This window comes from Apostichopus japonicus, chromosome 17 (genome assembly GCF_037975245.1).
Source record: "Apostichopus japonicus isolate 1M-3 chromosome 17, ASM3797524v1, whole genome shotgun sequence".
Classification (NCBI taxonomy): domain Eukaryota; kingdom Metazoa; phylum Echinodermata; class Holothuroidea; order Aspidochirotida; family Stichopodidae; genus Apostichopus; species Apostichopus japonicus.
The window spans coordinates 970,746-998,135 of NC_092577.1; the positions used below are offsets into that span (position 1 = coordinate 970,746).

Below are 27,390 nucleotides of genomic sequence, written 5' to 3' on the forward strand. Positions count from 1 at the left end.
TTGGCCAAAGTCATGGCAGACACTTACTTCTTATATCCTTCAATCCCAGAGGATGGAGATGTTACTCATTCATGTCACTTTTGGAAATATAGTAGCCAAGGAAAGTGAAAACTTCAAAAGGGTTTGCAAGTTTGCTAAAACCATAACAACTGATCGGCATAATTATTCCTACTTATAACGATTAATTAATTTGCATACTTAATGTGATTGAATATTTGTGAGAATTTTTTTGTTGGCGGCTACTGTGTAGTTATTCTACTGCTTACTGGGACTGAAATGGTTTCATTTTGCTATGCTTATACAAACAGAGAAAAATATGTAACAGTTAGTAAAATTCTCAAAAGACAGAAGTATTCGATCAGAAATGTGGAAGATACATGCTATGATACTGTTAGTTTGAGTTCGAAAGGTATGAAATAAAATGTAATATGATCACAAACTTGATGTGTTTGAAGACAACAGTGTTGTTTAAATATGATGACTTAGGAGTTTCATATTAGTGGCTACTACATGATAAGCTAAAATATGACATAACATTTTTGACATAGCATTCCACAATGGTTAATAGGTTTTGATCATTCAGTACATACAGTACTCATCTAAAAGTGAGCTTCATTCACAATTTGCTGTATATGAAAGGAAAGTTTAAAGTTTGCACTTGACAGTTATTCCTTTTCTCTGTTCAGATTGGACATGTTAGGTGTCAGATGCACAGTTTTGCGACGAATTTCACAAAGACACACTGTCATTTCTAAGAATGCTGAGGGGGCTGCAGCATCACAGCAGCCAGGCTGCATAAATCATAATCTTCGTATACTCCTATGGTGTACCTAGATAATCACAATTGTTTGATATTGGGGGTTGGCTGCAGGGGATTTTGCAGCTGCTGTTGCTGCTTACCTTTTTGACACAGTGCCAAAGGAAACTAGATTGTGACCATACAACTTAGGCAAAGATTGGAATCTCTGTTGCAGTGGTGCTTTAAATTGTTGTGCATGGCAAATGTGTTACTGGTTTCTTTATTTCTTTTACTTTTCATACTAGGAGGGGGCTTATGTGGAGGAGAGCATAGCAAATGTTTTAATGGTTTCCTTTTTACTCTTCATAACAGGAGGGGGCTCAGGTGGAGGAGTGGCCTATGGGTCATTGATGACCCCTGACCTTCCAGGAAGTGGAGGTGGAGGTACTGGTGGAGCTGGTGGAGGATACCTTCATATTATAGTTGGGAAGGTAGTATTTGAACATACTCTGCATTCGTTTAAGAAGGGAGAGGGGGGGAGAGGGGCCAGGTAGGGTATTGATGAATATTCATTTATGACACAAGATGTACTTACATGTAATTATTATAGGAGAATTATATCAGATTGTATACAAGCCAAGCAATATAAGTTTCTCATTTAAATCCATTATGCAGTGTTATCTAGGTGGGATTCTTGACCACATGATTATCTACAGAAAAGCAGGCTGGTCCTGAAGTGACCTCGTAAAATGATACTCTCAATTTGTAAAGAAAATACTTCAATGATCATAAATGATGTTAGTCTGTTTTTGTGAAGTTGCTTATTTCTTGCCAAAAATACCAATATTTTGGAAATTAAGTTCTTTCTAATCTTTTAAAAATTGATTTTCTCTTTAAGCCATTGAAAACATGATTGTGGTTACTATTTCAGCCAAAAGAATCTTTTCACTTGGACGTCTGCTCAAAATCCCCTCGTTAATTTACCATTTAGTCTATTACATAATTATCTAAAACAATTACACATCTAACGTGTGATAGAAGTCTTTACATTGCCATCTGAAAAAGAAAAAAATACTGATGTGTTTGAAAAGTTTTTCTAACCTTTTGATAATCACTATAACAAAGTTACAACCTTGCTACAAGTTAGAACCTGAAATATTTGTTATCCTGATTAATTGAATGCAATTGGTTACTTTCAGATGGATGTATGTATGTATGTATTTTAGATCCTCCTGCAAGCAGGAACTCGCGAAGAAGCCATCATTGGCTTATCAAAGCCGCCCGTTGACCGAAGTCAGTCTCTTACTTTCAAATTTAACGTCCATGATTATGAATTGTCAATTGTCAACAACTCTGTAACTGGACGACATACATTAATCTTGGAGTGACTGGAACTCGGGACCTTATGATTGGAAGGCACCGGTGTTAACCACTGAGCTAACACTCCACAACATACATAACATTCATGTTCACCCTGTTTGTTTTCTTTCATCAGATGTTGATCTGTGATGGCATTATCACTGTTGATGGATCGCCTGGTTTATCCACTGTTACTGCTGCTGGTGGAGGGAGTGGGGGCAGTATTCAAATTCACACTTCTCAATTCAGAGGGCATGGCGAAATTCACTCTCACGGGGGCAGCTGTAAATACTACAACACAAATTGTAAATATTCTCTTTCAATTTATTATTCCATTTAGTGGTCATTAAGTAACCTCTTTAACATTTGTTTGCAGTAAATATCAGAGATAGATTAAAAGCCACATTTGAGTTTTTAGTGATTAAAGTAAATGTGATTATTTGTTGTATTCCTTTCATATTCCAAAATAATGTTAAGTCAACTTTGGCTTAAAATTAAGAGAAATCAAATTCTTTAGATGTGTGCAGCAACTTTGCCCGTGTTCATTGTAATTTTTTAACTACTAGATTAAATATACAATGTCAAATACTTTTACTACCAGTTATTGCCAGTTAATGCTAAAGGCACAAGCAAGGATTGGTGTGAGGTAAGGGCAAGTGTCATATCCAACAATTTCTACATCAGGTCCATTTTACCTTGGAATGAAAAGTTTGGAGAAACCCATGAATTCTAATAACCTCCTTTTTCATTATGTCTCGTTTGAATATAATGAAGAATTTTTCTCAGTTACTACAATTCTGTTCTATAAGTAAGGAATATTTTATAAAAAAAATTTCAACTTGTTTGGACTATCAGACAATTCCGGGGGAGGTTCTGGAGGCCGGATCGCCATTTACCAGAGGGAGTCAAAGCGATTCCGAGGCATGGTCTCAGCTCTGGGAGGATCTTGCTCAAGTGACTACTACGGTGGCCCCGGATCTGTTGTGAACGTGGTTACTCTAGGTACCGACATCGAGAACTTCCTGGAAATTGACAACCTCGGAAGGAATTCAGCCTCATACTGCTCCCAACCTGTAGTTCTGACAGTGGACGAGAAGTTCTGGTTTGAGGAGATTTACCTGAAGAGGAGGGCCTGTTTCTCCCTCTCTGTGGTATGCGTCTTTGGATCTGTACCCAGTTTTCATACTTTAATATTAAAGGTCTTTTCATTGAAAGTATTTAATCTGTGAATGGGCTGTAAATATTTCCTCACAGATATCGTCTCTTTCCCGATCTGTGATGATAGCACTTAACGATTGAGATGAGGTTGAATCTATCACCAACAGTAACAGGAAAGAAGAGAGTAGAAGAGGTTTCATGAACGTATCTTATGTTTTCAATCTCTTACATTTGGGGCGAGATTGAGATTTGAAACACTGACTTTCATTTTCCATTGTTCTAGCTACCAATCCTAACTTGGATCAGATTTACAATGCAATCTTTCTTTAGTAGGAATGATGCTCAAATCCTTCAGAATCTTCCAATTTCTATAAGCCATGATCCACATATTTCCTTTGATGATGGTTTCTCTGTATTTGATACATTTGTACTTCTGCTTTTTACCCAGCAGGCTGAGAACTCTGAGCAGGTCGAGATATCGCATCTCAAGGGAGATGGAAGTGGTCAACTGACAATTGGGAATTATGTATCTGTGTTCATTGGTAGCGGTGTAAAGAGGACCAGAATACTCTCCCGTTTGGACGTAAACCGCTACTCTAAATGTTCTGTTGCACCACTGACTGTACTGATGCAGCTGACTTGGATTAAGGGTGCCGTATTTGGGGCGGATAATATCCGAGTGGGTGCAAACTTGAAACTTTACAACACAGGTTATTCCGACTGTCTGAACTGTACCGACGGGAGTACGGACCTCGGTGAATATTGGTTCCGAGACCTCCAGATACTATCGCAGGGGGTATTGACAATAGTCTCATCCAAAGTAAGAGATGTTTCCTCTCCTCGTACTATACACCTAATCATCTCCGATACAATGGAGATGGATTATACATCGGATTTAATCATCCAAGATGGAGTCATCATCACCTCGGAGGTCATCTTTGTGGAGAATACTTGCCAGATTACAGCCGACGGATATGGCTATGGTGCAGACTCAGGACCAGGAGTCGGGGCAGCTTATTCTGCTGGAGGTAGCTATGGGGGGTTAGGTTATGGCTCTGGAAGTGGGGATAGGGTGTATGGCCAGGCATGTCAACCCACAGATGTTGGGAGTGGCGGTAGAACCAGTCGATACTATGGCAGAACAGGTGGTACTGGAGGAGGAGCAGCTATGTTCATTGCTGATGGCTTGTTGATCTTGGAGAGTTCTACAATCACTGCCGGGGGTGTGGAAGGGGTTTCTGGTGGAGGGGGAGGTTCAGGAGGCTCTTTATGGTTAGATGGCAGCAATGTAGAGGGAAGAGGGTCTGTTTCAGCAATAGGGGCTGATGCAAGAACATACTACATATCTAATGGATATTATCAATATGGTGCAGGGGGAGGAGGGGGAAGGGTCAGGACATACTCATTGTTACCGAGTGCTGTATTTTCCCGAAGCATCGATGTTACTGGTGGTAGAAACCTGAATGATAACAACAGAGTTGGTGGTACAGGGACAATTTGTCAGTCTGGGGCAGAGTGCAGCATGCATGGAACATGGTCAGCTACCTCTGGGAGATGCCTTTGTGACCAAGGCTATGTGGGGTTCAACTGTCAGATAGAATGCAGTAGTGAGATTCGCTGCAATGGCAATGGTGTCTGTGAAGACAATGGAGGCTGTCTCTGTGACTTTGGCTACGCTGGGTATCGATGTGAGTACCAGTGTACCAGGGAGGATACCTGCAGCGGCCACGGAGATTGCTCATCCCTGGGAACCTGTATCTGTGATCCTTGTTACCATGGTCCCTCATGTACTCTGCAATGCAGTGGCCACGGCTCCTGTCTACACGGAAGGTGCGGTTGTGATGCCTGCTTTGTGGGGAGATACTGCCATTCTGAATGCAGTGATCACGGAGACTGTAGAAATGATACCTGTGATTGTGATGCTCTATGGACTGGAGATGTATGCAGTATCAGAGCTTGTCCAGGGATGGATGGTGACTGCTCTGGTAATGGTGTCTGCAACGCTGCTATTGGTCTCTGTTACTGTGATCCAGCGTTTACGGGTGACGATTGTTCCATCCCAGACTGTCCTGGGACCCCTGACTGTGATGGGAAGGGGACATGCAGTGGAACATATGACCCACCTAGGTGTATCAATTGTGATGCAGGATGGATGGGAACTGGCTGTGAGTTGGAATGTTTACATGGTACACCAGAAGAGACTGATGGGAAGTTCACATGTACTTGCGACCCATGCTGGACTGGGAAAGGTTGTAATACTGTATGTACAGGGCACGGGGAGTGTAATAATGGCTCATGTAACTGTGACCCCTTGCAAGGATGGAGAGGGGCAGTCTGTCAAATACCAGGATGTCCTGGTTTTGGTGAGGATTGCACAGGACATGGGGATTGCAATTCAGCACTTCATGAGTGTTCTTGTGATCCTGGTTGGACAGGTGTGGGTTGCCATGTACCGGACTGTCCAGGAGAACCAGACTGTTTTGATCGAGGCTTCTGTAATACTACCTATGAATCTCCAAGATGTACAGAGTGTGAGAAAGGTTGGATGGGACGTGGTTGTGAAATTGAGTGTACCCACGGTGTCCATATGCCAATGAACAGCGACCAGTGTTTGTGTGACCCAGGATGGGTTGGAATCAGCTGCAACTCAGAATGCTCTGGTCATGGAGTAATAGTCAATGATATTTGTATCTGTGATTATGATACTGGATGGAAAGGTGAGGTGTGTGATGTACCTGGATGCCCAGGGTTGTTTAACCTAGACTGCTCTGGCCGTGGTGCTTGTGAAAGTGCCCAACATATATGTACCTGTGACGCAGGGTGGCGTAGACTTGGCTGTGAAGTAGCTGATTGTCCTGGGGAGCCAGATTGTAACAACTACATTGGTATCTGTGATGACAGTTTTGATCCTCCTAGGTGTGTCAACTGCTCTGATGGTTGGATGGGGGAAGCCTGTGAGGAACCATGTATATTTGGGTATCAAGATCCACCAAATAGTGGCAACTGCCATTGTTTAGATGGCTACTCTGGAGTAGGGTGCGATGCAGAATGCTCCACACACGGTGAAGTGAAAGATGGCATCTGTAATTGTGACAAGGAATGGAAAGGACCATTGTGTGATATCCCAGGATGTCCTGGCAAATTTGGGAAAGACTGTAGTGGCAGAGGAGAGTGTAACTCAGCCACTCACAAGTGTGTCTGTGAAAATGGATGGACTGGGGAAGGATGTGAATTACCTGATTGTCCAGGAGAACCAAACTGCAATAATAATGGAACTTGTAGTGAGGAGTATGACCCTCCTCAGTGTATAGATTGCATCCCTGGCTGGATGGGTGCAGATTGTGGAGAGGTGTGTCTCTATGGCCAGCAGAGCTATCCAAACTCAGGGGTATGTGAGTGTGAACCTTGCTACTCGGGAAAAGGATGCAATGTAGAGTGTCAAGGGCACGGATCATGTGACACTGATACAAACAGATGTATCTGTGATGATGGATGGCGCGGTGAGAAATGTGAGACTGCTGGTTGTCCAGGTATTGGAGAGGACTGTTCTGGACATGGTGCTTGCAACAGTGCAATTCATTTATGTGATTGTTACCCTGGATGGGAAGGAGGAGGTTGTGAGATTCCAGACTGCCCTGGGAGTCCTGAAGATTGCAGTGGAAATGGTTTCTGTAATGGCACAGCAGACCCACCGGTGAGAGAATTTCTTAATCATTGATTTAACAAAACAACAACATGAAGTCATGACAATAGATCAATAAATATCCAACTTCAATTGCATGGATGATATCTTTTCTCCTGTTTCTAGGTTTGTAACTGCTTCAATGGTTATCAAAGTGCAGACTGCAGCTATGAATGTGCAAATGGCCATACTAATGCTACAGGCTTCTGTGTCTGTGATCCTTGCTACAACGGCTTCGAGTGTAACTTTGAGTGTTCTGGCCATGGCAGCTGTGATAAAGACACACTGACCTGCAAGTGTAACAACAACGAAGACGAAGGTTACCTGGGGCCCCTTTGTGAGATCACTGGGTGTCCCGGGCTGGATGGTAACTGTAACGGCCATGGAACATGCAAAGGAGTGGATAAGGAATGTGCCTGCTACCCTGGATGGAGAGGTTCTGACTGCAGTCAACCTGACTGTCCTGGAGAACCGGGGAGTTGCTCAGGTAAATACTTGATAGTCATTTATAGAAGGTTAGTGGTGACATCATTTATCCAGGTAAACTATGGATCATTGTTTAGGATTTGACTGGAAACATGCTTTATTACTCTTCTGGATCAGTGTTCATTATTGTAGCTGGCAGGATCATAGTTTAGAGCTGCAGCGTTTCATATTATAATATTCACTGATCCAGCGTCTGTTAAGGATCAAGAATCATATTCACTGATCCAGTGTCTATTAAGTTTCATAATGTGACATGTGTTGATCCACATCAAGGATCATATCATATTCACTGATCCAGTGTCTATTGTGTTGATCCACATCGAGGATCATATGATCATATTCACCATCATAATTCACCATAAGGAGAACAGGTTTGTCATTATTTTTAAGTCTAGTTTAATTGATAAAAGTAACTTCAGTATAGATTCTCTACATGTTGCAGTCACAAGTGAGAAGGAGGTGATATTTTGATCCTAGAAATAAAGAACTGGACTATTACATTACATGTGCTGTTTTATGTAATGTTATATTCCTTCATCAGGTCATGGTACTTGTCTCAATGAATTCCCAAGGAGGTGTGCCTGTGATTCAGAATGGGCTGGAGAAGCTTGCAATGTTCCCTGTCAGAATGGATATAACTATGGCAACCGCAGCGGGTGCATCTGTGATCCTTGTTACAATGGAGAGGGATGCAGTCAAATATGTTCTGGCAAGGGAACCTGTACTGATAGGTACTGACATTTTTTGTGGTTTATTTGCAAAAAGAAACTTGAGTTCCCGACTTGGAACTTTTTCTCATAGTCTCTGGCATAATAGTTTTTTGTATGTAGTTTGTTTTTGCATGTTAACAGCAAAAGAGATATTATTCCCTGTGTGCTAAGTGGGGTGAGAAGGGGAGGGGGAGTGAGTGTGGGGAGGGGGTCTATATTGTTGGACCTGAAGGGGCTGCACATTTGGTCAGTGAACAGCTGTTAACGGCCCCAGGTTATTATGTTTGGTCACCTGAATTTTATGAATGCAAATTCTTAATGGCTACATCTAGCTCATGAAATATGACAACTTGGGAAAATAATCTCTGATGACAAATAAAGCAACCCATTCCAACCAAGAGCAGAGCTATAACTGTACTTGTACACATGTATGCAACCATCAAACAAGAAAAGTTTCCAAAGTCATCAATATCTCTCATTTAATTTTGTGTATTTTATTACCAGCGTTTGTGTCTGTGATTTTGAGTCTGGTGCGAGAGGAGATCGTTGCCAGATACCTGGATGTCCTGGAGTAGGGACAGACTGCTCAAATCATGGATCCTGTAACTTTGGAACTCTAGAGTGTGACTGTGATCCAGGCTGGAAGGGCATTGGTTGTCACATACCTGATTGCCCCGGTGCCCCGGACTGTAACAATAACGGAAGCTGTCCAATACCAGAATCAGATGATGACCCTGTGGTATGCCATTGTTATGAGACCTTCATGGGGGATGAATGCGAATTGAGGTGTATCCATGGAGATCCTGTAAACATCAACGGTACATGGGTTTGTGAATGTGATCCTTGTTATGCTGGCCTTGATTGCTCTGCCAAGTGTAACGGTATCACTGACGATTGTCAAGAAGGTGTTTGCAACTGCGGATTCAGCGAATGGCGTGGTGACGCTTGTGAGATACCAGGTTGCTGGGGATACGGTGAAGACTGCACTGGACATGGTGATTGCAATGGTGGTGACCGCACATGCTCCTGTTACCCAGGCTGGATTGGTATTGGATGTGAAAATGCAGACTGCCCTGGAGAGGTAGATTGCAGTGGTAGAGGGGTCTGTGTACCAGAGGAGCCTGTACCCAAATGTAACTGCTCAGAGAATTATATAGGTAAGAAAATGATAATTCACGCCATAAATGTATAAAAACCTACCACTGCTCCAATTATATATGGTATAAAATAGTGGTACTTACAACAAATTTTTGTTCATTGAGTCATTTTGAATCATTTTTCAGGACTTGCTTGTGAGACCTTGTGTCTTCGTGGTACTCCTGAATCTCTAGAATCCAACAACTGTACCTGTGATCCTTGCTGGCACGGACCAAACTGTGATCGGATGTGTAATAATGTTGGTGAATGTACGGAGGAAGGGGTGTGTCTCTGTGGCTTTGAGGGCTTCAGGGGACCTTACTGTGACCAGATCGGATGTCCAGGAATATTTGAGTTGGACTGCTCAGGAAGAGGGACTTGTCTCAGTGGTAGGAATTCATTTGTGTTGCATCTATCGTTGCTCTGTTAAACATCTCATTAATGGTATGTATGGTAGGACTGTTGATAGGAGGTTCAATTAAAGTCTAGTGTCTGGTGAAATCCTGAGAGACTGGTTAGTAATATCTAGTGTCAGGTGAACTCCTGAAAAACTGGTTAGTAATATCTAATGTCAGGTGAACTCTTCAGAGACTTGGTTAGTAATATATAATGTTAGTTGAAATCTTGAGAGACTGGTTAGTAATATTTAATGTCAGGTGAACTCCTGAGAGACTGGTTAGTGATACCTAATGTTAGGTGAACTCAGCTGCAAGACTTGTTAGTAATATATATTGTCAGGTGAACTCCTGAGGGACTGGATAGTAATATCTAATGTCAGGTGAACTCCTGAGGGACTGGTTGAAATATCTAATGTTGGTGAATTCCTGAGAGACTTGTTAGCAATATCATGCATAAGCTGATATTGCATAATATGTTGAAGAGACTGAACACCCATATGTTCTGCTATTCGTGTTCCACAAGAGTTGACAAAGTAATCATAAAAGATCTACAATTTGTCAGGGTCAAACGCTTTGCGGCTTCGGATATCTGGGTGGTGTAAAGTTCAATATTGGAATCGGTTATGGGTAGTGACATTTACCAGACCTGTGTTTCTGGCAGTAACTTTACATATCAAATTTTGACATTTCTGGTTTGTAATTAATAACTTACTGACACTTGTAAGAGTTTAACTATTACAACAGGGTAATTAATAACAGAATAATTAATAACATGATAATTAATAACATGATAATTAATAACGTAATAATTAATAACAATTGTCATCCCTTTGAAGGTGAATGTCTCTGTGAAGCTGGATGGAAAGGAGAAGGCTGTGAGCTACCAGACTGTCCCGGTGAACCAGATTGTAACAATAATGGCACCTGTGATGGTGACACCATACCACTGCCATCCTGTGTTGACTGCATCCCCGGATGGATGGGAGAGTCGTGTGAACTACCCTGCGGGCCAGAATATGGCTTCCAGAATCCTCCTAATAGTGGTATCTGTCAGTGTACACATCCCTGTTGGCATGGCGATGGTTGTCAGGAGATGTGCAGTGGATTAGGAACATGCAGCAATGATGATGCATGTAGCTGTGTGGATGAGGATGGACTGAACCCAGGTAACTGGGGAGAGTTTTGTGAGAGAGAGGACTGCCCTGGTGTGGGATCACCATGTTCAGACCACGGCTTCTGTACCAATGACCTTGAATGTCAATGTGAAAATGACTGGTTGGGTATTGGATGTGAGACACCAGACTGTCCTGGGGAAGAAGACTGTTCAGGACATGGTGTGTGCGATGGCAGCAGTGGTACCCCACAATGCATCTGTGATGACCAATACTTTGGCGACGCCTGTCAGTTGCTCTGCCAGAGTGGCGCAGTAGTGGATGGTGGCTGTGTCTGTGACAGTTGTTTCTCTGGACCTTTATGTAACATTGAATGTGGTGCTCATGGATCTTGTGATGGTGGAGCTTGTACCTGTGACCAGGCTTGGTGGGGTAAGAATAAAAACATTTGTTGCTTGCAAAATATGGAAAATACATAATATTGGTCTTGTGGTGTTCTTTTCTGGAATTTAAGGAGAAAAATCAGACACCTGGCATTAGGAAACAGTTGACAAAGATATCTTTATTTTTTCAACTGTTTTAGAATTGATTTTCTACTGCAGATGATGTCTATAAGCTCAACAAGCATCATTTAGTCGCCTTCTGTAGTTTGTGTATGTATATCTCAATGTTGACATTTTTGGGAGCAATTTCATAATTTGTAAAATTGATGAGAATGATCTTGAATACCTGGCTAACATAATTATTCCTTTCATCATTCTTCTAGGTGAGATGTGCGTCTTCAGGGGATGTCCCGGTACCAACAACATGAACTGTACAAACAGAGGACTTTGTAACCAGTTGGAACAAACATGCTTCTGTGATTCAAATTGGAAGGGGCTAGCTTGTGAGCTGCCGAACTGTGAAGGAACCCCGGACTGTAATGCACAGGGTAAGTGTAGGTACCCCAGACTGTAATGTACAGGGTAAGTGTAGGTACCCCAGACTGTAATACACAGGGTAAGTGTAGGTACCCCAGACTAATGCACAGGGTAAGTGTAGGTACCCCAGACTGTAATGCACAGGGTAAGTGTAGGTACCCCAGACTGTAATGCACAGGATAAGTGTAGGTACCCCAGACTGTAATGCACAGGGTAAGTGTAGGTACCCCGGACTGTAATGCACAGGGTAAGTGTAGGTACCCCAGACTGTAATGCACAGGGTAAGTGTAGGTACCCCAGACTGTAATACACAGGGTAAGTGTAGGTACCCAGACTAATGTACAGGATAAGTGTAGGTACCCCAGACTATAATGCACAGGGTAAGTGTAGGTACCCCAGACTGTAATGCACAGGGTAAGTGTAGGTACCCCAGACTGTAATGCACAGGGTAAGTGTAGGTACCCCAGACTATAATGCACAGGGTAAGTGTAGGTACCCCAGACTGTAATGCACAGGGTAAGTGTAGGTACCCCAGACTGTAATGCACAGGGTAAGTGTAGGTACCCCAGACTGTAATACACAGGGTAAGTGTAGGTACCCCAGACTAATGCACAGGGTAAGTGTAGGTACCCCAGACTGTAATGCACAGGGTAAGTGTAGGTACCCCAGACTGTAATGCACAGGGTAAGTGTAGGTACCCCAGACTGTAATGCACAGGGTAAGTGTAGGTACCCCAGACAGTAATGCACAGGGTAAGTGTAGGTACCCCAGACTGTAATACACAGGGTAAGTGTAGGTACCCCAGACTAATGCACAGGGTAAGTGTAGGTACCCCAGACTGTAATGCACAGGGTAAGTGTAGGTACCCCAGACTAATGCACAGGGTAAGTGTAGGTACCCCAGACTGTAATGCACAGGGTAAGTGTAGGTACCCCAGACTGTAATACACAGGGTAAGTGTGGGTACCCCAGACTGTAATACACAGGGTAAGTGTAGGTACCCCAGACTAATGCACAGGGTAAGTGTAGGTACTCCAGACTGTAATACACAGGGTAAGTGTAGGTACCCCAGACTAATGCACAGGGTAAGTGTAGGTACTCCAGACTGTAATACACAGGGTAAGTGTAGGTACCCCAGACTGTAATGCACAGGGTAAGTGTAGGTACCCCAGACTGTAATACACAGGGTAAGTGTAGGTACCCCAGACTGTAATACACAGGGTAAGTGTAGGTACCCCAGACTGTAATACACAGGGTAAGTGTAGGTACCCCAGACTGTAATACACAGGGTAAGTGTAGGTACCCCAGACTGTAATACACAGGGTAAGTGTAGGTACCCCAGACTGTAATGCACAGGGTAAGTGTAGGTACCCCAGACTGTAATACACAGGGTAAGTGTGGGTACCCCAGACTGTAATACACAGGGTAAGTGTAGGTACCCCAGACTAATGCACAGGGTAAGTGTAGGTACTCCAGACTGTAATACACAGGGTAAGTGTAGGTACCCCAGACTAATGCACAGGGTAAGTGTAGGTACTCCAGACTGTAATACACAGGGTAAGTGTAGGTACCCCAGACTGTAATGCACAGGGTAAGTGTAGGTACCCCAGACTGTAATACACAGGGTAAGTGTAGGTACCCCAGACTGTAATACACAGGGTAAGTGTAGGTACCCCAGACTGTAATACACAGGGTAAGTGTAGGTACCCCAGACTGTAATACACAGGGTAAGTGTAGGTACCCCAGACTGTAATACACAGGGTAAGTGTAGGTACCCCAGACTGTAATACACAGGGTAAGTGTAGGTACCCCAGACTGTAATACACAGGGTAAGTGTAGGTACCCCAGACTGTAATACACAGGGTAAGTGTAGGTACCCCAGACTAATGCACAGGGTAAGTGTAGGTACCCCAGACTGTAATACACAGGGTAAGTGTAGGTACCCCAGACTGTAATACACAGGGTAAGTGTAGGTACCCCAGACTGTAATACACAGGGTAAGTGTAGGTACCCCAGACTAATGCACAGGGTAAGTGTAGGTACCCCAGACTAATGCACAGGTTAAGTGTAGGTACCCCAGACTAATGCACAGGTTAAGTGTAGGTACCCCAGACTGTAATACACAGGGTAAGTGTAGGTATCCCAGACTGTAATACACAGTGTAAGTGTAGGTACCCCAGACTGTAATACACAGGGTAAGTGTATTTGAAACAAGGAACAGAATCGGAAATACATGCTACCACATTGCTGTTGAATATGCCAAAACTACAAAATGGATACCTTATTGGTTGTTGGTGGTTGTTGATTTAATAAAGGGTACAACCCTCTTGGTCAAACCTCACTTTCCCCTTGCTTGGCTCCACCATAAAATACATTTTCATGTTCTAACAGGTGATTGCATATTGGTGGACGGTGAAGGCCATTGTGAGTGTTATGAAGGTTGGATCGGACCTGCCTGTAATGTAGAGTGCATTCAAGGGACCCAAGACCCTGACTATCCAAGTCTCTGTGTCTGTGAGCCTTGCTACTCTGGAGATAAATGTGACATCCAATGTTCAGGACAAGGAAGTTGTATGTAAGTTGAGTCATACTCTTACCATGAACTTTGACCTCTGAAAATAGCCTGTTTCAGTTTGTTTGATTTGACTTAATGTTTGTAGCAGTACCTGTACAAATTCGAAATTGTCTTTAAAATTTTCCTAGGTTTGATGTGGTTGACCACTTTGCATTAAAAGAAATCTGTTAACCTCTGAGACTGTTACTGTTCTGCATAGATGAGTCCACAATTCCCTCTTTTGCCTTTGCAAGATGCATTGTGGATCCATGCATGTGTAAGTTAATTCCATGGCAGTGTTATAACCAAAAAGAGATGAGAAGTGATTCTGAAATAGCAACAAAACTATCTACCTTCAGTATGTTTGTCTAGCTGAATTGTACCAGCCAAAAGGAGGTAATATTCTGGCATCTGGACAAGTCCTCTATAGGGCAGACTATGCAAACAATGTTATTGGATTTACTCTGAAGAAGTAACAAAATATGGATAAGTTGCTATGGTGATATTACCCATCATTCCATTCTCTTGATTGTTGCTGATGTAGGTTTTTCGTTCAAAGCCTCAAAACTTGTTCATAATTTAAATGTATTTATTTATTTATTATTAAATTAAATTTGCAATCAATTTTCTGTGTTTTTTTTTTCATTTTTGGCAGAGATTCCGCTTGTGTCTGTGAAAGCAATTACAAAGGAGATGACTGCAGTGAACTGAATTGTCCTGGAGAACCAGACTGTCTAGAACGAGGATCATGTGTCCTTAGAGATGATACTGCCCTCTGTCTGTGTGGGGCAGGATTTGCAGGAGATAACTGCAGTACGATCGTATGTCCTGGGGAACCACAGTGCAGTGGCAATGGTTTGTTGGATTCTCTCAAGCTTGCAAAAATATGCTCCAAAATGAAAAGTTTTATTCCTACGTTTATCTGCTCATACAACTTTCTCAGCTTTTGTGAAATAAAATATCTGTTTCAGTGATATAAAAGTGATGGAGTGTTGCAACATTTAAGACAAAGAGCTTCAAACTCAGTGGCGTAGGAAGGTACTTCTGAGTGGGGGGGCTGAAGACTGATGGCCGGCCTTGGGGAGGGGTCTAAGGGGAGGGGGTGTCCCCCTCCCCTTTGGATTTTTTTGCATTTCCAGGTAGCCTCAGATGCAATTTGGTGCAAAATAGCACACTTCAACACCCACTCCATTTTGTAAACTTAATTTTGTATTTTCACCAGGTCTTAGATGCAATTTGGTGCTCCAAATGAGATTTTTTTCTCATTTGGAAATGAAAAAGGGGTTTTCTGACTTGCGAAGCGGGGGGGGCGGAATGATACTTCCGCCCCTCCACATTTTTCACTGGGGGGGCTGGTGCCCCCCCAACCCCCCCGGTTCCTACGCCCTTGTTCAAACTTATATGGAACTTTGTGGCTATCAACATTTCATGAATATTGATAAATCATTAATATTGACATGGGTGTCAAATCTCTGAAGAAGTGTATTATTCATCGACTTTGATAGTTCTGTCTTTCAAAACTACATGGAAAGTTGTAATATCAATTGCTTAAACATTGGGAGTAATAAACTGCCCCGAATAGAGCACAATCAACATTGCTCAGTTGTATGGCTCAATTTATCCGTTGGTTTCTGAAATAATCAAAACGACCTTTAGATTGATTTTGGTAGCAATAATGGCTTTTTTTGTACCTACTAAATATTACCATTCAAGGTTTCAAAATATAGGTATTGTTTATATCACATGTTGCTTGGAGCTGTTTTATAGATGATTTTGATCTAGACTGTCTTTTGAAAAAATCTGATTAAATTTCAAAAAGTTGAAGATGTAAATCATTTGTGGAAACTATCTGTTAACTAATACCTGAGGTAGTCCTTTAGTACTATCCGTCTCATATTCGTTGCAAAATCTAGACGTGTCGCTGGGTTTGAACTCTTCATTTCTGATTCGTTGGCATTCTCACATCAACAGGGCAATGCATGTTACTAGGAGATTATCCCGAATGCATATGTAACCATGGTTACACTGGATCATCATGCAGAAACTGCCTGCCACGTTTCACTGGAGAGGCATGTGAGAGTTGTGTGCCTGACTACATAGGCTGGAATAATACATGCAGCGTCTCCTGTCGCCATGGTTACGCAACCTTACCAGGCGGAGACGTATGCAAATGTTACGCTGATGAAGACAATGGCTTTTGGACGGGAGAAACGTGTTCCGAGTGCATGGAGGGATTTGCGCAACCATTCTGCACAGGCTGTGCCCCTGGTAGGCTTTAATCAAAAATCCTTCCTTCTACTGTTCAGAAATCAAATGTGAAGTTAGGATACTGTGTTTCATCTAAGATATGTTATAGGTCAAACTAATGTTTCATCCTTATTCATGATTCATCAGCATGGTCTAGAACCATAATTGTCTGTGGACTGTACTCTAATTGATCGATGACACCTGAATACCCCTAGCATTGACCTGCTAAGACCTAAAATACTCCTTTCATAGCATCCAAACAATAGCATGCTCTTATTGATCGTTAACACCTGAATACCCTAGAATTGACCTGCTAAGACCTAAAATACTCCTTTCATAGCATCCAAACAATAGCATGTCATTAATGTTGCTACATTATTAATTGTTTGGCAGGTTATGTCGGGGACTGCTCTATCCGTTGCACACCTCTGCAGGGGGTGTATGCAAGTGACCCATTGGATGGTTCAGGAGGAGGTGAACCTGTCACCCCTTATTTGCAGTGCGTGGATCCACCAATAGATGGTGCTGCCGGCATTGCATGGTATGGTTACAACAATGAGAATGACCACAATGTGTACATAGATGTCGGCAGTGACAACTCATTCAACACAGCAGGCAATCTTGGACAGCCAACAAAGTTTAAGCCGGGAAATCACCAAAGTGCATTCTTTGTCAAGTGAGTTCATAACTTTTTTTGTACCAATGCAAGAATTTATGATAATTCCAAAAGTGATTTCATTGTTTATAAATGTTACTGTAGGTTCTCATGAGTATCAACAAAAGGCATCAATCTTAGTTGTGTTGTCTGTTTTTCTGTTATTAACAGTACAGGGGCTTCAGATTTACTGGTTGTCTTAACTAGACCTGATAATTAGATCGTGTAGCTGATTAAATTGTGATTTAAGTTGATAAAATAGCAGTAGTTTCCTAATGTCAGGAAAATTGCAAAGAAAACACATAATGTAGGTGTCAACAAACACAGCTTTGATAATTCATCCTGCATATCCAACAATGTTCACGCAAGAAAAATAATTTTATTGGTAAATGGTTTATCTCTTGTTATCATGATCAATTCAAAACCAGCTAGCATTTGGTATATTTTATAAGATTGAAGTTATTTTTATATTCCGTCTAATGTTGGCTTGGATTTCGCCAGTTGGTATCCGGTTGGTATCACTTTAAAGGTGATGCCTTCTTTTGTTGCATTTAGAAAAAGCTTACAAAAGCACTTCATCAACATGTACTAGAACTGCTAATTGTTTTGTCTACTACTCAATTATTGCTTGCACTTATTATAAGTGGGAGGGAGAGGGGGGAGGTGAGGGAAGGGAGAGGAAGGGTGGTTCTGTTTGTGTTTTTGGTTCTCTTTTCTAATTGTAAAGTTCTGTATTTTTTCAGGGAGTGCCACTACCCAACAAGCCCTATAGGGTTTTTTAGTACACTTCCTTTCACAAGTTTTGTTTCTTATCTCCTAAGCTTCTTTGTTATATGTCATACTTATGTTGTGATAGAACAAAAATAAATGAAATGATATGAAAATGACATGGTGCTCATGATAATTGAAATGTTTTGCAGATTCTGAGGAGCAAAGGAGTAAGGACCGGTGAAAGACTTTTATTTGTGAGACCATCGTTTCAAACCCTGCTCTAGCTAAAATTTACTTTACAAATTCAAGGCCATTAATCAGTTCCAATTATCAGTTAACTCCTAGATAATTGCCGGTTTCAGAACACCTGATGTAGGTTACTCTTACATAAAGCATGGATAGTAATATTTACATTTAATATATGCGGTTCTTGTTTCTTATGTTTTAGTCTGTCAACGTCTAGTCCTTCCCTCGTGTGGACCCTTTCCTACATTCCATCAAATCAACGATTCCATACACTACCCACAGATGGTGGAGACTTACCTTGTACAGGAGATGAGGAACAAATTTATGAGGTATTGATTTTCCTCTACAATTGTTCATATCTGCCTTGAGAAGTAACATCACTAAAAAGAATGATTCAAAACTCTTTAGTGGAGATATTTTTCCTTAAAAAGAGAATTAGTGGCATGCTTAAAAACCTTTGTCTTAATAATTATAATATGAGATATTTGTTACTAAAAGGATTTTTTGTAAATTATTTTTTAACTCCTTGTGCAGCACATCTTTGTATTATGTTTTTGTTTTATTAAAAGTGATTTTTTTTCGGAAAATCGTCTGAGTTAATGTGTACTATTTTATTTTCTAATATAAGTAATTGACTACTATTATTTATTCTGTGAAAAAGAGTTTTTGAGACTTTTAATATTTTACATGTATTTAAGAGACAGTCTGTTATGTTAATAATACCTTTATAGCAATATCTTGTATAATGCAAGATCAGATTCAGATGTTCTGTGGACTCTCTCAAATCTCAGAATTTCAATTTGTATTAAAACTGGATATTTTGTAATAGAGGCGGTGGTTAGCTTTTATAGAATAATCCAGATAAAATAACCCTAATCCTAATGTAGGAGAAAGATGGCCTCAGTCAAGAGGGCAATGAAAGTTTAATTATTTATCTTGCAAAATCAGTATTTTCTTTCCTTTTTGATCTGGTTTAAGATTCTTCAACCTTTTCTCTCTTGACAGGTTACTGTTTTAAATGCTACAGACAACAGCTATTGTAAGTGTCTTGCTGGTTACTGGGGCAACGAGTGTCAGTCAGAATGCCCTGGAGGTGCCAACAACCCTTGTCATGGCAATGGTGCTTGTAACCCAATCACTGGTAACTGCACCTGTAAAGCTGGAGTTGAACAAGATGGCGTCTGTAACACATGCGAAGACCGACGAACTGGTGCAGATTGTTCCATCTTTGTAAGTTCGCCTGGCATTGAGGGGGACTTTCGTCTCAGCAGGGCTTATGGACAGGGAGAGTTTAGCACCTTTGATGGCACCAAATATACCTTCTATGGAGAAGGGGAGTACATTTTGTACTCCACCTTGGACTTTGAGTCACAAATCAGAATGGTTCCATGCTTTGCTGATAGTGATGTCAGTTGTATCAATGCCTTTGCTGCAGTGCTAAGTGATGACAAGGTGATTACTATCCATGGTGGGTACACAGACCAGGAACTCCATGGATATGTGTGGCTGGACCAACAGGAAATCAAAGTTGGACTCTCAATTGATTTAGGGCTTGGGTATGTCCTCATAAGAGTATCATATGACCATTACAGACTGGAGAAGACCAATTCATTGACTGTTGATATCTACATCCGAGGACGATACCTTGATGTCCAAATTAAGACAATAGAAACTAATTGTGTGGATGCTGGTGGTCTCTTGAGCTTTTGTGATCTAGATGCAGCAAATGATTTCCAATTACCAGATGGTCAATTCATATGTCCAGATGGATCAGTTAAAGATGAATGTCCAGTGAGTGGTATCGCAATCAGCCAGGAAGATATACATGATGTGTTTGGTCAAGGATGGTCAGTATGGTCAGTATCTCTATCAGAGACAGGATGGTCAGTATCTCTATCAGAGACATCAGTGTTCGTGTACAACTACGGCCAGTGTGACGAGGTACGAGACATTCACAACTCCAAGGCAGGCTATGCGTTATATTTTGAAGATTCTCAGGTAAAATCGTCTGCAATGAACACCATCTCTGGATCAGATTTCACAATCGAATTTGATCTGGAGGTGAGAAGCAGTCCTCATGAATGTCAAGCGGTATTTTCATATGTTAAGACTGATTCACTGACGTTAGCCCTCTGTTCATCCTTGGTGACCATTTCCTATCAGAGTGTTACCTACCACACAGAACTCCACCTGGATTTCAATGTATGGTACCGCGTGGCTCTAGTTTGGCAGCAAGAAACCAAACGCATTCGGATCTATGTGTACAGAACTGTCACAAACTGGCAGACATCAGACGTACAGCTTCCAGAATCAATAGATTATCCATTACCACCTGGAGGTAATCTAATCTTGGGTCAGTGGTATCCACCACAAGGATACATTGGTCCGGTACTCTTCCCAGGTTTCCATGGGTGGCTGGACGAAGTAAAGATATGGAACCATCATGCAACTGCTACAGAGCTCCAGTCCCGTTTGGGATTCGATGTGGATATTTCAACAACAAACAATCTTGCACATTACTGGCACTTTAATGAAGGGCAGGGTGACATTGCTTATGACTCAGTTACTGTTACAGTTCTTCACTTCCCTGATGAACTATGGGGACGTCCATTGTGGACCTATTCATCTGCTACAGTCATTCATTCAACTATTAGAACTGTAGCTGAGATATACCCTGCTCTTGTAGAAGGAGATGTCAGAATGGATGTTATTAGCTTCTGCAAAACTGTCATCCTCACAGGAACACTACATGATGTGTGTCATGCCCTCAAACTTGGTGATTTCTACTACCAGAAGTGTTTAAGTCATGCTGAATCTGGTGGCACTGATGTATCCATGGAGGTAGCACTAGCATATGCTGATGAGTGCCAAGCAGCACTGTCTCTGACCACTTGGCCTGGACAACATCTCTGTCGGTCGTTCCCGACTAGACACTTCCCGAGTTGGATTGGCACAGGTTGCGACGTGGCTTGCGTTTCGGGTTACGAAATGGCATTTGATGGCAAATGTCATTGCTACCATGGTTATCTTGGAGTATCATGTCTAACTCAATGTGATGGTGGAGCTGGTGAACCATGTGGTGGAGTTGGTATCTGTTCATCCAGTGATGGTGACTGTACCTGTCCTCTGTATACCAGCCAAACAACATCTTGTTCGGATTGCTCTGATGGATGGATCGGTCAGGATTGTTCAGTGGCTTTAACAGAACTTCCCTATGACGTTACACACACCTGTGCAGTCTTTGGATACGGTCGTTACCTGTCATACCTAGGTGCGGGATTTTCAGTCGATACCTACGGAGAGTTCATTCTAACCGAGACGGAGGAGCTCGGTGTTTACGTTCGTCAAGCTCCCTGCGGAGGCAGTAACTATTGCATAAAGTCTGTTTGGCTTCACATAGCTGATGGTGACATCACTGTAACCATGGCAGCAGAGGATGATGATAATTCAGCATCCTTGAAGATTGGAGAGGAAGAGGTACTACTTGATTGGAGAACTGGACTTGGAATTGAATTTGAATCCGGTTTCGTTCTCAATCAGACATCGGACGGTTACCTATTGTCCGGACCTGATGGTAGCCAAGCAGTGGTTGTGGTTCAAGATATATCTATTGACCTCCACTTGTATCATACTGATTGTCCATCAACAGTCTCTGGTATTTGTGGTGACTGCGAGGAGTCTAACCTTGATCCCTCCGAGGATGCCTCTTACTGGTACATCAACAATGAATTCATCAATCGTTTCCGTCTATCGATCGATTCCAAATTGGGTCTCCTCCCCGGAGAGAGTAGAGATATCACACCAGGAGGGTATGCTATACATTTCAACAATTCTCACTGCATCAGCGATACCCTTAATAACCTTGTATCACAGGAAACTGACATCTCTCTGGAATTACACTTCAAGGCAGAAATCAGGGAAGGTGTTCTTGTGGGATATTATACAGTATCATCCTCCGTGGCTGTTATTATAGATGTAACACTGGCTGTCGTCGTTAACGGTCAAATCTACCAAACCGACATAATTCCCACGTTAAATCAATGGGTATTCATATCCTTGAACTATTACCATGACAACAGGGGCATGACCATATTCTACATCAGCGATGAAGGGTCCTTGACCGGTTCGTCCTTCTCAATCGTCGGAGATGTATTCCTCAACGATGGCACACTGGTACTGGGTGCATGGCATCCCGATTACGAAAATCCTTTCGACATCACGTACATTGGTTTCATCGATGAGGTTAGAGTGTGGGGTCGTACTTTCACAATGGCCGAAGTTTGGAGAAATTGGAGGATGAACATTCATGTTGAGGTGTCATACCTAGCAGCAGTCTGGAAATTCAGTGAAGGGAGAGGAGATGTCGCTCATGACTGGACTGGCCGCTACTCTTTTAGATTCTCTACCGATGTCTTTCCAATTTGGATCATCGCCGGATCTCCGCTGTTGTCGTACCAAACTACTAGCTTCAACTTTGAGGAGAGAATTTATTATCAATTGGCTGGAGAGATTAGTTGGACTGATGCAGTGATCTGGTGTGAAAATCTAATCTTTAACAATACTGTTTACTCTGACTGTGAAACTCTAGGCCTAAGTAATGCACAGTTTTTCCAAGATTCATGCGTCTGGAGTATCGTTGCAGAAAACGATTTATCGGCTGGTTACCCATCTCTTGGACAGTATTCAATCTACTGTCAGAACTCCCTTGACCTTGAGTATGCACCTCTGGAAGATCTCTGCACCAATATCACAGATTCTCAACTCTTCCGAGACCTTGGATGTCCAACTGGAGCCTGCATGTCTGGTGCCTATGATACAGCGACTGGTGAATGTTATTGTTACCATGGTTATTGGGGTCCAAATTGTTTAGCAGAGTGCCCAGGAGGAGCAGATAACCCATGTAATGGAAGGGGTGCTTGTAATGTAACAAGTGGAGAGTGTACCTGTGATCCAGCATGGACATATGAGAGTGACTGTTTTGAGTGCAGTGGCAACTGGACGGGAGGTGACTGTTCAACTGTGCTTCCTATAGAACCTAGCATTGGCACTAATCCAATATGTCTGGCATATGGTCAAGGCCATGTAACCAACTTTGATGGTGTATTGTATGACTTCAAGGAAGTTGGGGAATTTAGGGTCATGTCTGATGAAAGTTTGGACTTTGAGGTGCAAGCAAGAATAATACCCTGTTACAACCAGTCATCATGTTTGGTAGCCTTTGCAGTGAGATTTGGTTTAGATGTGTTAGTGATGAGATCTGGTTACACAAGCAATAGCCAAGTGAGGTTCTGGAAGGATGGGATCTCTCTTCAATTGGAGAATGTTACTGATGACATTGGCCCAATGACAATTAAGCATACGAGCACCCTATCATATGAGATAGCTATCCATGAGTTGGATGTGTCAATTTCCTTAAGAGTCCTTGAGAGATCTCTGAGTGTCATTTTCCACCTTTCACCGTCCATTTCCTGTCAAGAGTCAGTGGGACTTTGTGGAACCTGCAATGGGAATATCACAGATGACATCTTTAGTGATGTTCTTATAGCTGCAAATACATGGCGTGTAGATGCTGGTGCCAGCCTCTTTGACCCAATATTCCTCAATAGTAGTTACCAAGAGTACAGAAACTTAACTGGAGCTGGACATTGCATCGAAACCAATGGTGGGTACTTGTCATCAGGTCCCATTGAGCTTGCCCTAGAGGGTGACACAGATATAACCTTTGACCTTTATGTCATAGTCCATAGCAACAAGGGAGTACTGCTATCATACAGTCATGAACTACACTTCACTATTTACTTTAATGGAACACTGAAAGTGAACATTGGATCTGATACTTGGGATACAGGATTAACGGTAGAGGTTGATATCTGGACTAGGTTGGTATTTACCTGGGGTAGGTCCTCCCACCAACTAAGACTGTGGATAATTAACCCCGACCTAGCTGTGGTGAGTGTGACTCATCGATTTAGAACAACCATCGATATTTTGGCTCCAGGAGGTTACTTGTCCATCGGACAATGGCAACCAGGAACCGAGGGTGGAGTAATACCCACACAGGATCGATTTTATGGGACCCTCGATGAAATCCGCATCTGGCGTAGAGAGCTTATACTGAAGGACATAGAGTTTACAAATCTCATAAATATCCCTGCCACCTACCCTGACCTTGGAGGGCTTTGGAAGTTTGATGAAGGAGATGGTTTGGTAGTCGTTGATCTGGTTTACCATGTCCATCTATCCATCCATAAAATATCATGGATGGTAGTCCATCCTGTCTGGAGATTCTCAAGACGTATCACTGTACGGTTACCTCCAGTCTACTCCATCACAGATCCAGCTTACGATACAGGATTCTGTGAATCTCTAATCATAACTAATCCAGCTTGGGATTCTTGCGGTCTCAGTGGACTTCAAAGAGATTACCTGTACTATGCCTGCATCAGAGACTCATCGTTTTCCGGCAGTATGTACAGCTCCTTGTCTATTGTACTGGTTCTATCAGATTATTGCTACATCCATACCGACTATGTGGGACCATGGCCCGGACAGGGCTTCTGTTCACAGTTCACAGATATTTACTTTCCATTGTGGAGAGGGGACAGTTGTGACTATGAGTGTGTATTTGGTGACACCAACTACTTCCAAGATTGCCGCTGTTCCAGTGGCTACTGGGGACCTCACTGCGTGAATGTTTGTGTTGGTGGAGCTGCTTCACCATGTAACAACCACGGGACATGCTCTCAAGACTCAGGAGGCTGTCTGTGTGAGATCAACTGGAGTACAGATGAAAGTTGCTCAGGTTGTTCCCAGGATTGGATTGGACAAGATTGTTCCCTACTGGTTCATCCCGTATCACCAGTGAATCGCTTCTGTAGTGTTTCCAGCAATGGCTACTTCACCCTGTTTGATGGTTCACATTTTGACTACAGGGAAACTGGAGATTTTCTGTACTATGAAGATACGACTGTAAAAATGGAAGTTCAGATTCGTCAGATAAGTTGCAGTAACATGCAAGCTTGTATCACTGCCATCGCACTCAAATTTGAAGGAAGCGAACTTGTCGTGCAAGCTCCGGAGGCCATTGAAGAACAGCCTCTCTTTGTACTGGACGGTGTGCAGATCTCATGGGACACTGCCCTCAGTCATGGCTACCAGATTACAGCGCCAACTGCCGGCATCTATGTCATCATGGGGCCATTGAACTTCAAGATGGAACTTCAGACTCAAGGAATCTATTTTAGGGTCCAACTCTCTGTGACAGTTACATACACTACCTATGGTATTTGTGGTCCAGCTCTTGTCAGTGAAGATAGCTGCAACGACCCCGAAAACGACCCAGAGTGCGTTTTAAGGAATTACGGCCCAGTTTCATATCACAGGTACCATGGAATTGACAGACATATCATCATAGGCTACTGTGGGCGATACAGACTCTCAATAGTTGACAGCATCATTTACAAGACATTCATTGGAAGGACCTTTGAGAATCATGTGGTTATTGCGATACCATCGTCTGGTGGCTACGGCCTTCACTTCAGTGGTGGTGGTGTCACAACATTACCTCTTCCATCAGGGAGCTTTACATCAGACGGATCGGGCACCGTTCAGTTCTATTGTAGGTATGAGGGAGCACCAGGTGGTACCCTCATATCTTACAGCGAAACCAACATCATCGCTGTGACCGTCGGGCAGACTGGTACCTTCCTGGTACATGTGGGTTGGGTGGTTCATGATACTGCATTGATAGTGCTGCAGGACGTGTGGATCCAGATCACTGTAGTTGTGGATCACATTAGTGGTATAGTAAGGTTTTATTGCATCAGTGATGGTGTCACCGTGGTGAGAGAGTATGTCCTAATAGTCGACGTGTTTGTACCAGGAGGAAGCATTGGAATTGGAACGTGGAGAACACCAACAAATGGAACGTTTGTACCACCGGGTACCGGCATATTCATCGGTATCGTTGATCAGCTTGTCTTGTGGGATCGTCCTCTCTCCTTCAGTGAAGTAGTAAACAGTTGGAACAGCCGAGTCATCACTCGGGGCCCGTCCATCATCGGGCTGTGGCCCATGGATAGCGGACACGGACATACAGCAGTGGACGTTGTGTCCAGAGTGGACATTTTACTTCCATCTGATATTGGAATAGCTCCTGTATGGCAACCATCAGTCATTCCTGTCACACCCGTGTCAGTGGTTGATATTGAGTTTACCACAGTCATAGAGTTTGGTTCCCCTGAACTAGAACAGGCTGCCAGAGAGAGCTGTAACCGCCTGTTACGTTCCGGCCCTATATATGATGCGTGCCACAGTCTACAGAGCGAACTAGATAATGCCTACCAAGAGTGCCTGGAGACCATCGCTATCACCAGTCAGGAGCACCGGGGTATGGATGTGGCCTTGGCGTTCTCCTACGAATGCCAGGCACAGTTAGACCTAGAGGACTGGCCGGCTAGAGGTCTCTGCGGTTTATTACCTGGACTCTACCACTTGGGATATGGGGGTGATGACTGCAGTGACCGATGTGATTATGGTGTCTTCACAGCTGGGTCTTGTCATTGTTTCAACGGGTACTGGGGTGAACATTGTGATCAACTGTGCGTGACCAATGATGATACTGGAGTGCCGTGTGGTGGAAGAGGAGAATGCAACCAATACTCTGGTGGCTGTCTGTGCTTGGAGCAGTGGCGAGGGAATGACAACTGTACATCATGTAGTATGGGATGGGATGGTGCAGACTGCACCACTTCCGTCATTGTCTTACCACCAGAATCAGACATCTTCACGTGTTCTGTCAGAGCTACCACCTTGGTCAATTTTGAGGGTGTTGCCTTCCAAATGAGGACTGAAGGTATATACAGACTTACTAACAACTCAGATATGGATATTCAGGTGAGATATTACTTAATAATACTGTTAGGATTTATATCTTGAGCTTCAAACCAGTGGGAGAGGCTTGCTTCCTAACCTATTCTAGAGAGATGTTAATGCGAGTGTGACATTTGGATAAGTTCCTCACACTTCACATTATCCTATATGTTAAGATGCTGATCCAGGACTCGTTGCTTCTGTGTTTGGTTCTGTATACAATATGAACGTGAAGTTAAAGAATAGCTGGTTGGGAAATGTAGGAGGATGTTGCATAGTGCATTGCTGACAATTCAATACAGGGATGTTAGTTCCACTGGTGAGGAATTCCAATAATATTTCTTCAATTTACTACTGGATAAAATTCATTGCACTGACAGACTAGCCAATGGACGCTTTGCATGTC

The 27,390-nt window shown here is 42.7% G+C and overlaps 1 protein-coding gene across 6 annotated transcripts in view; it reads left to right on the forward strand.

Moving 5' to 3' along the window:
- The window catches only part of LOC139954933 (uncharacterized), a 119,831-nt gene that overhangs the window by 80,792 nt on the left and 11,649 nt on the right, over window positions 1-27,390 (forward strand). For all 6 annotated transcript variants that reach the window (XM_071954945.1, XM_071954946.1, XM_071954947.1 and 3 more), the window contains 16 exons: window positions 1,112-1,230; window positions 2,235-2,403; window positions 2,954-3,249; window positions 3,708-6,950; window positions 7,065-7,425; window positions 7,966-8,155; window positions 8,639-9,291; window positions 9,418-9,660; window positions 10,506-11,213; window positions 11,548-11,712; window positions 14,092-14,275; window positions 14,910-15,109; window positions 16,226-16,522; window positions 16,895-17,177; window positions 18,316-18,442; window positions 19,119-27,008. In XM_071954945.1, the coding sequence (XP_071811046.1) occupies window positions 1,112-1,230; window positions 2,235-2,403; window positions 2,954-3,249; window positions 3,708-6,950; window positions 7,065-7,425; window positions 7,966-8,155; window positions 8,639-9,291; window positions 9,418-9,660; window positions 10,506-11,213; window positions 11,548-11,712; window positions 14,092-14,275; window positions 14,910-15,109; window positions 16,226-16,522; window positions 16,895-17,177; window positions 18,316-18,442; window positions 19,119-27,008 (15,128 nt within the window). The remainder of the gene's footprint in view (window positions 1-1,111; window positions 1,231-2,234; window positions 2,404-2,953; window positions 3,250-3,707; window positions 6,951-7,064; window positions 7,426-7,965; window positions 8,156-8,638; window positions 9,292-9,417; window positions 9,661-10,505; window positions 11,214-11,547; window positions 11,713-14,091; window positions 14,276-14,909; window positions 15,110-16,225; window positions 16,523-16,894; window positions 17,178-18,315; window positions 18,443-19,118; window positions 27,009-27,390) is intronic.